Source organism: Ornithorhynchus anatinus, chromosome 6, assembly GCF_004115215.2.
Source record: "Ornithorhynchus anatinus isolate Pmale09 chromosome 6, mOrnAna1.pri.v4, whole genome shotgun sequence".
Taxonomy (NCBI): Eukaryota; Metazoa; Chordata; class Mammalia; order Monotremata; family Ornithorhynchidae; genus Ornithorhynchus; species Ornithorhynchus anatinus.
In genome coordinates, this window is record NC_041733.1 from 22,985,398 (window position 1) to 22,999,554 (window position 14,157).

Genomic DNA, 14,157 nt, shown 5'->3' on the forward strand with positions numbered 1-14,157 from the left:
AGGCCTCAGCTAACCGCCACCTCGGCCCGGCTCCGAGAGTGGAGCCGCCCCATAAATATGGCGCCCGTCAGGACCTGACCAACGCCGCCAACCCGACCGCGGCGCTCCGGCCCCGCCCACGAGTCCCCGTCGCCTGCCCTCGTCCTCGCCCACGGTGGCCCGGCCTCTTAAGCGGCCAAGGCGGCGGGCTGTGGCTCCGCTAGGCCCCCAGCCCCTCGTCCGGACCCGCCCCCGGGCCTGCGAGCCCCGCCTCCGGGCCCGCCCCCCAACAGCATCCCCGGGCCCAGCCGGCGGCGCCTGCTTCCGAAGCCGAGCGTACGTCAGGCCGGGCCGCACCGGGCGGAGGACACCCCCGGGGGGACGAGCCTCAGTCGGCGGCAAGAGCCGGGGCGGGGAGGAGCGCGCCGCGGGTTCCCGGAGCCGCCGCTCCGTTTGGCCCTTCCAGGGCCCGAAAACGACCGCCGGGGACGGCCCGGGCCCTACCGCGGGGGCAGCAGGAGGGACGGGAGGAGGAGGAGGAGGAGAAGGACCGGCCCGGACCTGCCGGAAGAGTCGCCGCCACCACTGCCACCACCGGAGGAGGAGAAAGAAGAAGAGGAGTCGTCGCTGCCCTGCCGCCGCCATGGCCCACTCGCCGGTGGCGGTGCAAGTGCCCGGGATGCAGGTGAGCAGGCCCAGGCCGCGGCCTCCGGCACCTGCGAGGCCCGACCCCCGGGCCGGCGGAGGGACGAGGGGCAGAAAGCGGCTTTTGCCCTCCCTCCCTTCCTCCCGACCCTTCCCCTCCCCCCGGTTGTGCGGGCCGAGCCGCCCTTCCTGCAGAAAGAGGTGACTCCTTTCCGGCTGGTCGGGGACGGCCGAGGCCCCGCAGCCCATCGCCCCACCTGGCGCGGCCCGGAGGAGCTCCCCCCACCCTCTCCTCCTCTTCCTCCTCTTCCTCCAGAATTGTTGTCTGACAAGGAAGAGGGAAGTTCCGTCCCGAAACCTACCCTCACCCCGTTTCTCTTTCTTTCTCCCTCCGGTCCCTCCGCAGACCGAGGCTCGGGAAGGCATTTTGAGGCCCCGTGAAGAGCTCGGTGTGTCGAACGCGCCCGTGGGGTTATTCCAAGTCGAAGTTTCCCATAATAAGCAGGCACACTTGCATAACTTCTTTGGGAAGTGTTTTCCTCACTCTGCTTCCCACTGCGGAATAGGCCGGGGGGATAAAAATCAGGAGGCCTGTTATAGGAGGAGGAAAATGGGTTTGGTTTTTTTGGTGGTGGCGGTGGTCACAATCTGAGTGGGAGATTAGTCGCATCCAGGTCCCTGGCAGCAATTGCAGAGCTCTGGATTTAGATTCCAAATTTCCTGTGTGGAGTGGTGGATGGCGTGGATTTCATTTGGTTTAAAGGTTAGTCATGTTTTATTCATGATCACATAAAGTGGAATTTTTTTTCTTTCGTCCATTACTTAATAAAAGGAAAGTCATTCGGGTTTGGCATGTAGCTAACGTACGACTTCCCAAACAGGTTCCTGAGAAGTAGGCCTTGGAGATGGATGCTGGGAAATTAGGCTCTGCCCAGAGATTTGCTTTTTTTTAAAAAAAGAAAAGTAGTTAGGCCTCTACTGGTTAGGTTTCAGGAGACCCCATTCTTAGTGCCTGTCTGTAGTGTGAGGGAGATTTTTCGTTTGGAACTCTTTTTTTTTAAGGTGAATACCGGGTAGTTGGGTTGTTCTGACATTAGAATTAGGTAGTCTGGAATTCTCAGATCTTGACTTAGGATAAGATAGGTTATTTTCTATGAAACTGGCAAATCCTGCTCTCTGCTCCCATTTTTATGTGGGATTATTTTGTTTCAGTTCACAAAATATGAGATTGTAGGGTCAATAGTGTTTGAAGCAAAAATAGAAGGAATAGATTCTAGTTTCTATTTAGTTCATTTTATTTAATTTTATAAAACAGTTTGTATGCAATAATATCTCAGTTCCTTTAATTTTCTCTGTCCTCAACCCTAGCAATTAAATCCTTAAAAATATGAAGGGAATTCAGAGTGAGGATCAGTTTCCTTGTGAGGATCTACCTGAATCGTTCAGGCTCAAACAGTCTCGCGTAAACTGTGTCACGGGTAATGTATTATTTTTTATCCTAATTATCGGGATAATCCCCTGCTAGACTCAGAGCTCCTTGTGGGCAGGGATTGTCTACCTACCTGATGGTATAGTACTCACCTAAGCTCTTTAGCACAGTGTTCTGCACATAGTCAAGGCTCAAATACTATTGGTAATTTTTGGTAGCATAGTTAGGGACTTCCTTCCTTCCCTTCCTCCTATCTCCATCCCTCCTCTGAAAGAAATCTTGATATCATTTCACCCTCTGCCCCCGTCCCCCCACCTTTTTTTTTTTTTTTGCTGAAAGCTGATTTAGAATGGGAGGTAAGAATCATGTCAGCATTAAAATAGAGGCACTGTGTCTACTTTTGAAATTCTGCACTCATAACTCATTTCCCATTTAGTCAGTTCATGCACCCGTATACGTCTTTGATATTTTTGGATGCATACATTGCCAGTGAAATACAGAAGCTTTTAAATATACCATAAAAATATAAACGAGAGAGTTGAGTAGGCTTTAGTATCTTGTCAACTTGAATTAACCCCCGAATGGTGTGTTTCACAACCAAAATAAACTGGTTGTCTAATTTTTTAACAATCCCTTTAAAAAAATTTTTTTGAAGAGGGTTTGGGGTTAAAGATTTTTGTAACTTAAACTCGTGTCAGTTTTTTAAAACTGAGAAATAGGCTTGAAGATAACTACCTACTTTATAATTGAAGTGTACCATCATGGTTGACTTTCAAACAAAGGAATTTCTGTGCCACCAGTTTAAAACAGAAAAATAAACTTTAATGATGGACAATAATAGAAGTGATTCCAGTTCTGCTGCTTTTTGAATGCATCATAGCCTAGTGGATAGAGCACAGGCCTGGGAGTCAAGAGGACCTGGCTTTTAATTCTGGCTCTGCCACTTGTCTGCTGGGTGACCTTGGGCAAATCACTCTCTGTGCCTCATTTACATCAACTGTAAAATGGGGATTAAGACTGTGAGCCCCATGTGACACAGGGACTGTGTCCAGCCTGATTGTTGTATTTATCGAGTGCTTACTCTGTGCAGAGCAGTATACTAAGCACTTGGGAGAGTACAACAATAAACAGATATATTCCCTGCCCACAACGAGCTTATAGTCTACATTCTGATTATCTTGTATCTACTCCAGCACTTAGTACAGTGCCTGGTATGTAGTAAGCACTTAACAAAGACCATAAAAATGCATATTAAACATAATAATAATTAGGTTTCCACAGCTTGGTCATTAAATCTAATGCCTGTTTTATTTTTTACTACTGAAGTGATTTTCTTTTCCATATTAAAATACGAGATTCTGAAAAATATTTGAAGGACTGTTTTCTATTAGGCCAATAAGCCTAATATACTTGCCATGTCCTTCTACTACAGTATTGCTGTTTCAACAAATAGCCTTCAGTGTGCTTTAACATTTAAGACTGTAGGATGAGATGGTCAAACATTTTTTCTTTAAAAGTTCACTCTGTGACCCTAATATAGCATGCTGGAATTTCAAAATGGTTAGGAGTCGGGAGAAAAAAGGAAAATTACTTCAAGTACTTCTTAGTTTCCTTGAGGCGTGCAAGACTGAAAAAACAAAGAGGGAGCCTTTTAAAGGATTAGAAAGTGGGAGTGACCTCATCCATTATCAATTTTTAATTGTAATCAAAGTGGTCTAATTTTAAAATGCCTTCTTGATTCTGGGTGTGGAGTTGAAATACTTGAAGCTTAAGGAGTGTAAGGATATAGGTATAATACAGTTTGAATCTTTTGCTGGCAAAATTGGTTTTCACTGGACCTTTTGAGATGGTGTATCAAAAAAGAGGAAGTTATGAGAAGATTGAGCTTTAGCATGTTTTGACAATTCCCCATTTTTGCCTCATCGTTAGTACTTTTGGTGTCATTTATTTTCAAATTTGTCTCACCTGAAGAAAATTTAGATCTGTTCCTTGGTATTGCGCACTGGAGTTACTTTCAGTATCTTTCAACAGATCCGCAGTACTTTTTTTTTTTCCCCCTCTTACTTCCCCCGTTCCTTTGTTTCTAAACACTACTCATTTTACTTTTTGCACAAAATTAATTCATGCATTAAATAGGGGTGAGATTTCTTCCCCGTCTTTTTCACCAATGGTTTGTTTCCTGGGAGTGTTGTTTAGAATTTGAGTTTTCTATATTTACAAAAATCAACTTCTCTGAATATTTTGGCCTGAAGTACCCTGTGGTGTTGCTACATCATTATAAAGCATTTTGTAAACACAAAAGTTGAACTTTGCCCCAGAATTTTTAAAAATGAGCTTCTTGCTTTCAAGGGACTATAAAGATTCCCCTTCAAATTCCCAGTCAGTTTCAGAGGTTATGGAACCTAGTACAATACTTTGCAGTACTAGTACAATCAAACTTTTTATGGAGGTTTCAGAGTCTAATCTGATAGTTGAGGAAGTCTTTTGTTGTTTAGGATGCTCTAGTCCTTTGCTCTGAGTAGAGTCTAAACCTCGCTTTTCCCCTCCCCCCCAACCCTCCCACTAATTTCCTGTTCAGCTCAGGGTTGTGCTGGGACTACCAGTTTGTGAAACTGCTGTAAGGGGCTTGAATCCCCCAGAACGAATGGAGAGGCTCACAATGAGTAGTATTTTTTTGGAAAGACGGCTTAAAGAAGATCCTTTTGAAAAGTGTTATCCATTTTCAATTACTGTATCTAGGAAGGTAATCCACTTTTCCAGTCCTTATTGTGTAGAACTTTCTACATGCTAAGCATAGGTTTTCTGGGTAATAGGTTTACTAGGATTGAAATAGCTCCCGTCGGTGATTCATTCTGTGAGCTTCAGCAGACGTTCCCTGCTTGGAAAATGGGAATATCCGTAGATGCCAGTGTCTGTAACACCTTGTTCTGTAAAATTCTCAGAGCTCCTTGGAGAAAAGTGATACAGTATATACATTTGGGGCTAGTATTGGGGCTTAAAGGAACTCTCATCGTATGTAGTATACTTTTTAATTAACTGGCTGCCCAAGCACCCAGGTCCTGAGGGATAGGCATGGTTTCTCTTCCCTGACCTTGTTCAACTTTTCTTTCCCTGCCCCCCATTCACATTTATTTGACCATAAGACACTCAGGAGTATAAAATACATCATAGCTTTGTAATGAAATATTCATGAGAAGATTGTTTTAGGGAAATAGGCCCACGGAAAAGGTGCTTACCTCAGATAACCTTGCTCTGGCTGCCGAATTTAGCTCTGTGAACACAAAATGCTTGTGTCTTGACTCTTGTCTTAAGGCTGGACAGTAAATGGAGCATCCTGCCTGGACTGTCTCTGTCTGACCCACTGGCCTGTGGAAACTTCCTTTGTGCTAGCACAGGGGTCTCCGCAACTTGGCAACCAGCACCGTTCTTCACCGGCACCTGCTGCCGCTTCTGAAAAGGGGGGTTAGGGAGATTATTGGACTCAAAGGTGCAGAGAAATATCTAGGCTAATTTAGTCTTGAGAAAATGTATGGAGACAATCGGTAAATATGGCAAACCTCCTTACATGGTCAAACCTGGTTCTCAGCTCACCCAAGCTCTTTCTCCCCAGTTTCCCTATTTAACATTTTGCCTTTTGCCTGACTCTTGTCTATATTTGCTTTTAAAGATCTGCATGGGTCAAAATTTGGGAGACTGGTTTGACCTGATCCCTACAGGTGGCTTAAGGTTGGGACCTGTCCATGGCCTATTAATCTAGTTGTTTCTGGAACAACAGAAATCACTCTTGATTATTCATGAGTAGATTACCCATTTTGTGGATTAATGATCCAAAGCAGGTTTTAAACCTCAACCAATTGGGAACTGAATTTTTCATTTAGCTCCTTCCCTCTCCTCCCTCTTTCTCTGTGCATTCCGTGAGCCCAAGGAGAAGCAGCATGGCTTAGTGGATAGAGCACAGGCCTGGGAGTCAGAAGGTCATGAATTCTAATCCCAGCTCCATCTCACATCTGCTGTGTGACTTTGGGTAAATCACTTCATTTCTCTGGGCCTCAGTTGCATCATCTGTAAAATGGGGACTAAGAGTGTGAGTCCTATGTGGGACAGGACTGTGTTCAACCTGACTACCTTGTATCTACCCCAGCACTTAGAGTAGTGTCTGGCACATAGCAAGTGCTTAACAAGTACAGTAATTATTATTATTATGTCCCCGAATCCTGGAGATTCTGCCTCCCTTTCCTCCACTCCCACTGTAGCAACCTTCTCTGCAAGCTTTCCTTTCTCTAACTTCTCCACCATTCCAGCGTGTCTCACATGTACCAGCAAGAGTCATCTTCTCAAGCATCGCTCCCCTCCTTAGACGGCTATGGTGGTTTACGGTTACCAGTCCCACCTATCAGATCATCACCCCTGATTTTAGGCTTCAAGGCCCCACCCCCAGTTTACTTTCCCCCACCCAATTAGCCTTGTTTCTCACTAAACTCTTGCTTGTGCTCTAGCTAAGCAGATCTAGAACAGTGCTCAGAGCTTAGAACAGTGCTCGGCACATAGGTGCTTAACAAATACCATAATTATTATTATTATCTGCTTACTGACCCCAGGGGTCCCGGCTTTTCATTTTGAGTATCGAAGCCAGCTCAGGGCAAGCCTCCCTGCAGGCAGGGCTAGGGAAAAAATGAGTCAGACACACACAGAGTCATGGAGGTGAACATGCAGGTACACACTCACACGCATGGGTTTGAGTTGTTGGGACAAACGTGCACAAGAAGTCAGTGACGTGTAGACATACAAGCCCTCATACGGAGGTGGGGACTTGGACTTGTAGACTCATCACAGAACAGGGTGGGAGACATTCAGATGCACACCAGCTAAGAGGACGTACATGGACCTGAGAGGAGTATTCATTGAGTCAGGGTCTGGGGCCCATTCTTGGTTTAGAATGGGAATGGGCAGGACCGAGAGTGGGAATTCCTCCCTAGGCTGGTTCTGGGAAAGGGCTGCAGCTAGGAGCCCAGACAGGGTTCAGTTTCTGGTTGACTCCCTTCTTACTGGGGAAGGTGGGAAGGGCAGTGCAAAAAATTGTCTGTGTGTGCAGGGAGGGGATCAAGCTATTAGCTTTAGCCCATAATCTCAATTCTGGGGGGAGTAATGACCCCGTTGCCCTTCCCCACCAAATTGGTGCCTTGGACTCTCTTTCTCCTGCCCTTGACTTTCCTGCCTGTGAACTCTTTGCTCACTCAGTCTCCTGATCTGGAATACTGTCCTGCCCCTTTGACAATTCATGTCTTTTTATCAAAACAACTAAAACCACACTTCTTCCCTGAAGCATTCCCTAACTTGATTCTCTTCCCCATGACTCTAGCTAGTGCCATGCTTTTATGCTTACCTGTGAAAATGATGTAAATATTTTGCATTGTCCTCTTATTGTTTTGTTTTTTTTGTCCAGGATCCTGTCATGCTAGACGCTCTTTGTGTTTTTGTCCCATCTCCCCCTATAGTTTTTTAATTTTGAGGACAAGAACCATTTTTTGCTTTTCCTTTGAACATTGCAGCACACAGTAGACACTCATCTCATATCAGTGGAACGAGCCCAGGCTTGGGAGTCAGAGGTCATGGGTTCGAATCCCAGCTCTGTCACTTGTCAGCTATGTGACTGTGGGCAAGTCACTTAACTTCTCGGTGCCTCGGTTACCTCATCTGTAAAATGGGGGATGAAGACTGTGAGCCCTACATGGGATAACCTGATTACCCTGTATCTACCCCAGTGCTTAGAACAGTGCTCTGCATGTAGTAAGCGCTTAACAAATACCAACATTATTATTATTATTCCCAGAGAAATGGTCAAGGAGAGGTCACAGGGATGGCCTGGCTCAGCTGCTGCCCTGAATGAGGGTCAGGTTTTGTTCTTTTTCCGGTCCTCCTTCAGGTGTGATTTAGGGCTGCAAAGCTAAGGTGGAAATGTCTGAATCCTGTTCAATACTAAAGTGAGATCCAATGATTTCTTTAACTGAATTCCACCTTTGTGAATTAGAGTTGCAATCCTGATATCCCCTAACTCCCAGAGATTCCCCCCCCCCAAAACCGGTTATTTAAAATAAGATAGTACTGGTCCTTTTGGATATTTGAGAATTTACTCTGTGAATATAGTTATTAATAATTTTAAAAAGGTAGTTTTAGGGGCTTACTATTTCTCAAGTAGTGTGTAAGGGCTGGGGTAGAATCAAGATAATCAGGTCATTCATTCAGTCATATTTATTGAGCACTTACTGTGTGCAGAGCACTGTACTAAGCACTTGGAAAAAACAGTACAGCAATAAAGAGAGATAATCCCTGCTCATAAGAGGCTTACAGTCTAGATGGGGGTGACAGACATTAAAACAAATAAACAGGCATCAATATAATGTACATAAGTGCTGTGGGGAGGGAATGTTTGGACTTTGAGCCTGTTGTTGCACAGGGATTGTCTCTAACTGTTGCTGAATTGTACATTCCAAGCGCTTAGTACAATGCTCTGCACATAGTAAATGCTCAATAAATACAAATGAATGAATGAGAGGGAGGAAAGAGCAAAGGGAATGAGTCTAGTTGATGCGGACGGAATGGGGAGCTGAGGAAAAAGGGGCTTAATCTGGGAAGGCCTCTTGGAGGAGGTGCCCTTTCAGTAAGGCTTTGAAGTTAGGAAGAGTGGCGGATTTGAGGAGGGAGGGCATTCCTGGCCAGAGCTAGGACGTGGGCGAGGGGTCGGCGGTGAGACGGGCGAGATGGAGGCCCAGTGAGAAGGTTAGCACCAGAGGAGCAGAGTGTGTGGGCTGGCATGTAGGAGAGAAGGGTGGTGAGGTAAGAAGGAGCAAGGTGATGGAGAGCTTTAAAGCCAACAGTGAGGAGTTTTTGGTTGATACGGGGTGGATAGGCAACCACTGGAGATTTTTGAGGAGGGGAGTGACATGCTCTGAGTGTTTCTGTAGAAAGATAATCTGGGCAACGGAGTGAAATATAAAGTGGGGAGAGGCAGGAGGTTGGGAAGTCAGAAAGGAGGCTAATGCAGTAATCCAGTTGGGATAGGAAGAGTGACCCCAGCACTTAATACAGTGCCTGGCACATAGTAAGCACATAACAAATACTCCAATTTATTATTATTATCATTATTATTCTTTCGGGCTGACCATCCTTTTGGTGACTTGCATTTAGGGAATCCTGGATTGAAGTGACACTGCTCATATTGCCATATTCCTTTGCCTATGCATTTTACTTTCTATTAATTACACTTATCATTTCCAGAATTCTCAACCAACATTGATTACTCGGACCAGAGCAATAAGACCAGCTGAAAGATATATGCATTTATTTTTAGGTATAATTTGATAAATCAAGGAGGGGAGAGGATTTGACCCTGATATTATTCCAGGGTCTGTTGAAACTGTTAAACCTAAAAAAAAAAAGTCTGCAGTTTGGGGCCTTTTAAGCAAAAAAAAAAAAAAAATCCAGGAAAGACTTTTCACTCTTTATTTTTAACCTTGTATTATTATTAACCTTGTGTCCCTAAAGCTTTTGTTGCTCTTGTGTTCCTAATTACCTGAATCTTCATTCTGCACATTACTTGTGAGTCAGGTTTTGTTTGTATAGGGCTGCTGTGGGGGAAAATTGAAGGTCAAGCACGGTCCCTTTTCTTTTCTCTTTTTAATGGTATTTGTTACATGCTTAATGTTTGCCAGGCGCAGTACTAAATGCTGGGGTAGATACAAGCTAATCAGGTTGGGCACAGATCCTGTCCCACATGGGGCTCACAGTCTTAGTCCCCATTTTACAGATGAAGTAATGGAGGCACAGAGAAGTTAAGTGATTTGCCCAAGGTCACACAGCAGGCAAGTGGTGGGCTGGGATTAGAACCCAGATTCTTCAGATTCCCAGACCTGTGTTCTGTCCACAAGGCCACACTGCTTTCCTCTCACACCCAGGACTCACAATTTAGTTGCCCTCTTTGTTCATGGATGATGTCATTGGCGGCAAGTTTTACCATTTGCACGTGTGTCTCTATGAGTGTGTAACTGATATTTTAACCAGTAGACCTTTTCCATACAACTTCCACATGCAGGTTGGCCCCTGCTGCCCTGATAGTCTTGTCGCAGTGCTCGGTGCCATTTAATTCTGACTATGTGTTCTGCTCCTGAAATCCCTGCTCAAAAGAGCCACTCCTCACGCCAAGCTAGTTTGCTTGACCCCATTGAGTCCCAGTTGTCCGCTGCCACGCTGCAGACACTTCAGAGGCTGCGTTGCACCGAGTCCTTGAATTGCTTCCTCTGTCCCCCCTGCTGCATTCTGCATTCTGCATCTGCTTGAACATTTCCGCTGTCAGCCGTTCCTCACACCTGCCCCTTTCCACGAAGTTGTTGTGTAATGGGCAGGGCAGTGCTGGCCCGCTGAGTCCCCCTTTTAGGACACGTGGCCTGCAGTAGTGTTTCTCTTCTGGCCCAGTTAACTTGAGTGGACTCGCTCTCCTCCGCTGCCCTGGCAGGCCACATGGTTGCTTTCTTGCAAGCTGCCTCCTCAGTTTTTGTGTTTTTGTCCAGCGCTTCTTGGTTTGCTAGGGGTATCTGAGAGGTCACAGTAATCGAAATAAAAGCAAAAAGTTGCTCCTTACCACTTTTAAAATTGGAAACCTCAAGGATTGTCGTTAACTAGAAAAGAGAAATGCACAAAAGTGTGGGATGTAAAAAGGAATTACATGTTTAGATCTTTTTTCTTTTTATTGAACTACTTGAAAGTATGCTATAGAAACCCAAGGTACTAGTTTGTATGTATTTCTAGTGGAATGGCTTCATGTTCTGTTACTAGACAATAGAATTTGAAAGGAATTTTGGTAACTCAGGCTGTCTGCAACAATTATTGTGTTTCTCTGTCTTTCCCTTTTCTTTCCTCTTTCCCCTTCTCCTGGAATAATAGGGCAGTGAAGGGCAGAAAAAAGCTGTGGTAAAAATTCCCTAAATAAATGGATTTTTGAATTAACTCTGTTCTCAATATCCAAATTTTTCTAACTCGAGATCACAGTATCAGACAGAGCTGGGAAATAGCAGTTGCATCAAATTATGTAGTCTCAGAGTAAACATTTAATCTTTTTAACAAGTTTTACAGTATTTCAAATTCTTACATTTTTATATAGCCTTAGAAATTTTCTAAACCAATAATATATTTTACTCTCACCTAAATAGTGGTAGTAATAATAGTAATAAAAATAGCTTTGAGGTTTTTTTTAGTGTTTTTTTTTTTAATTTCCCTGAAGACTTTTATGTTATCTCAGCGGTGCTTGAGCACAAATCATAGTGAAGGAGAGAACATTTGGCAGGTGGAGAAGTTATTTTAAGTATTTCTTTCGTATTATCTGTGGTATTTATTAAGCACATACTATGTGTCAAGCATTGTTCTAAGCGCTAGGGTAGACAGAAGTTAACCAGGTTGGACCCAATCCTTGTCCCACATGGGGCTCACAGTTTAGGAGGCCGAATCCCCATCCCCATTGTACAGTTGAAGAAACTGAGACACAGTTTCATAGTGGACAGCTGGCAGAGCTAAGATTAACACCCAGGTCTTTGGACTCCCAGACCTGTGAACTTTCCACTAGGCCAGAGTGCTTCCCTTAAGTCAGTCAATTGTATTGAGCGCTCACTGAGTGCAGAGCACTGTACTGAGCGCTCGGGACAGTACAATGTAACAGATGCATTCCCTGCTTACAACGAGCCTACATCTAGAGAGGGAGGCAGAGATTAATATAAATAAAAAATTATAGATATGCACATGAGTGCTGTGGGGCTGGGAGGGAGGATGAATAAAGGGAGCAAGTCAGGGTGAAGAAGGGAGTAGGAGAAGAGGAAAGGAGGGCGAGGAAAGGAGGGCTTACTCAAGGAGGGCCTCGTAGACGAGATGTGTCTTCAATAAGGCTTTGATTATTGGAGCATTTAGTCATTTATTTTCTGTTTTCTCTTCCTACCTGCCTTAGCCTGCGTAAGTAGTTGACACTGAGTTGTGTCTCTCTGCTATAAGCAGAAGAGCCTATTTATACCAACTTGGACCTTAGGGGAGTCCCAGGGCCAGAAATGACACATTTATACTTAATAAATCATTCTTTTGCTACATCTGAAAAATTTTAATAGTTAAATGCTTTCTTTTAAAATGTTTAATGGAAGCTATTTTAAGAACTTAGAACTCTGTGGGAAGAATCCAATCAAATAATTGTTTAATTTTTTTTCCTCAAAAAATGAATTGTGTCCAGATGGTTCCTGGCTGAGCTTGAATGTTGGACTGTTACTACCATACACTCACTGTTTCAGTTGGTATTTATAAGTTTGAAATTTACCAATTTGAAATGGATAAATCTAATTTTTTGTGGACAAGCTAGACTTCTAGCATTTGCCCAGCCCATTCAAACTAAAGCTAGTGATTACATTCACCCCGACTTTCCTCTCAAATTCTCGCATCATGGTGAATTGTAGAGACCGGTATTCTGGGGGAAGAAATGTTTAAAAATGCTAAGAGCCAGTGATTATAGGCTCCAAGTGTGACTGCTCATTTCCATTCATTCATTCAGTCGTATTTATTGAATGCTTACTGTGTGCACAACACTGCACTAAGCATTTGGAAAGTACAATTCAGCAACAGATAGAGATAATCCCTACCCAACAATGGGCTCACAGTTTAGAAGGGGGAGACAGACAACAAAACAAAACAAGTAGATAGACATCAATAGCACCAAAATAGATAAGTAGAATTATAGATATATACACATCATTAATAAAATGCATAGAATAATATGTACAAATATACACCAGTGTTGTGGGGTGGGGAAGGGGGTAGAGCGGAAGGAGGGAATAGGGGCGATGGGAAGGAGGAGCAGGGGAAAAGGGGGACTCAGTCTGGGAAGGCCTCCTGGAGGAGGTGAGCTCTCAGTAGAGCTTTGAAGGGGGAAAGAGAGCTAGATTGGCAGATGTTTGCTAGAACAAAAGCATCGAGTGGATATGATAGGTGGAAGGGGAAGGCTATGAGGGAAAATAGTCGTTTGAGTCAGAAGTTGTCGAGGGCTGAACTCTTCATCCCTTTGAGTTGCTTTTCAGGGATGGCGATCTCTCTAGATTCTACTCTCACTTCCTGTTGGCCTTCTTTTCCTCCCCCCCGCCCCCCACCCTTCTCTCCTCCTCAATTTGCTAATCTAACACAAATGCCACTTAGTAAAAATTAGACTTTCTGTTGCTGCTTCTTGTTAGGCATAATGAGTCGCTCACATTCTTAGGGATACACTGACTACATTAGGTGCAGCGGACATCTCCCCAAACGGCAACTTGGTCAATGGATCCCTGCAGTTCTTTGTGGAGACGAGGTGTGGCTTGGTGCAAAGAGCACAAGACTGGGTGTCAGAGGTCCTGTGTTCTAATCCCAGATCTGCCTCTTGCCAACTCTGTAGCCTTGGGCAACTCACTCAACTTTCCGTGGCTTCAGTGTCCTCATCTGAAAATGGGGATTCAGTACCTCCACTTAAACTGTGAGTCCCGTATGGGACAGGGACTGTGTCTGACCTGATTAACCTGCATCCACTTAACAAATACATTGTTATTATTATTGTAATTATTATGTAGACAGCATTTCAAGTGAGTTTTTCAGGACTGCTATTTCTGTTGACTCTCGTATTGAAGTATTGTGAAGCAGGACCCTCTTCCTCTCTCTCTGGGATTAATCTCTTCCTTTCTGCAGCCACCCTGGGCACCCGTGGCATTCTCCCCTGCCTGTAACTCCTCCTTGAGCAGTAGAAACACAGGTAGAGTTTTTATGGGCTGCCCCAAAGTTCACAGGCTCTTCCTGGCCACTCCCTTAGCAATCTCCTCTTTGCCCAGGGCTCCCTGATACACTCCAATCTGGAAGAAATGATAATTATGGTATTTAAGTGCTTATTCTGTCCCAAACACTATACTAAGCACCATAATAGATACAAGATAATGAGGTCAGACACAGTTCCTGCCCCACACCAACCTCTCCTTATAAGTAGGAGGGAGAACAGTTATTGAATCCCCATTTTCCAGATGAGGACTGAGGGACAGAGCAGTCGAGTGATTTGCCCAAGGCAT

At 44.5% G+C, this 14,157-nt stretch overlaps 1 protein-coding gene across 2 annotated transcripts in view; it reads left to right on the plus strand.

Annotated features, from left to right (window-relative positions):
• The first annotated feature begins 220 nt into the window (after positions 1-220).
• The window catches only part of STK26 (serine/threonine kinase 26), a 75,100-nt gene continuing 61,163 nt past the window's right edge, over positions 221-14,157 (plus strand). Inside the window, exon 1 of one of the 2 annotated variants that reach the window (XM_029067372.2) lies at positions 221-664. In XM_029067372.2, coding sequence (XP_028923205.1) covers positions 623-664 — 42 coding nt within the window. In that variant the 5' untranslated portion in view covers positions 221-622. Of the gene's footprint in view, positions 665-1,323; positions 1,388-14,157 lie in introns of those variants that run through there. The other variant, XM_029067373.2, reaches the window with a different exon arrangement.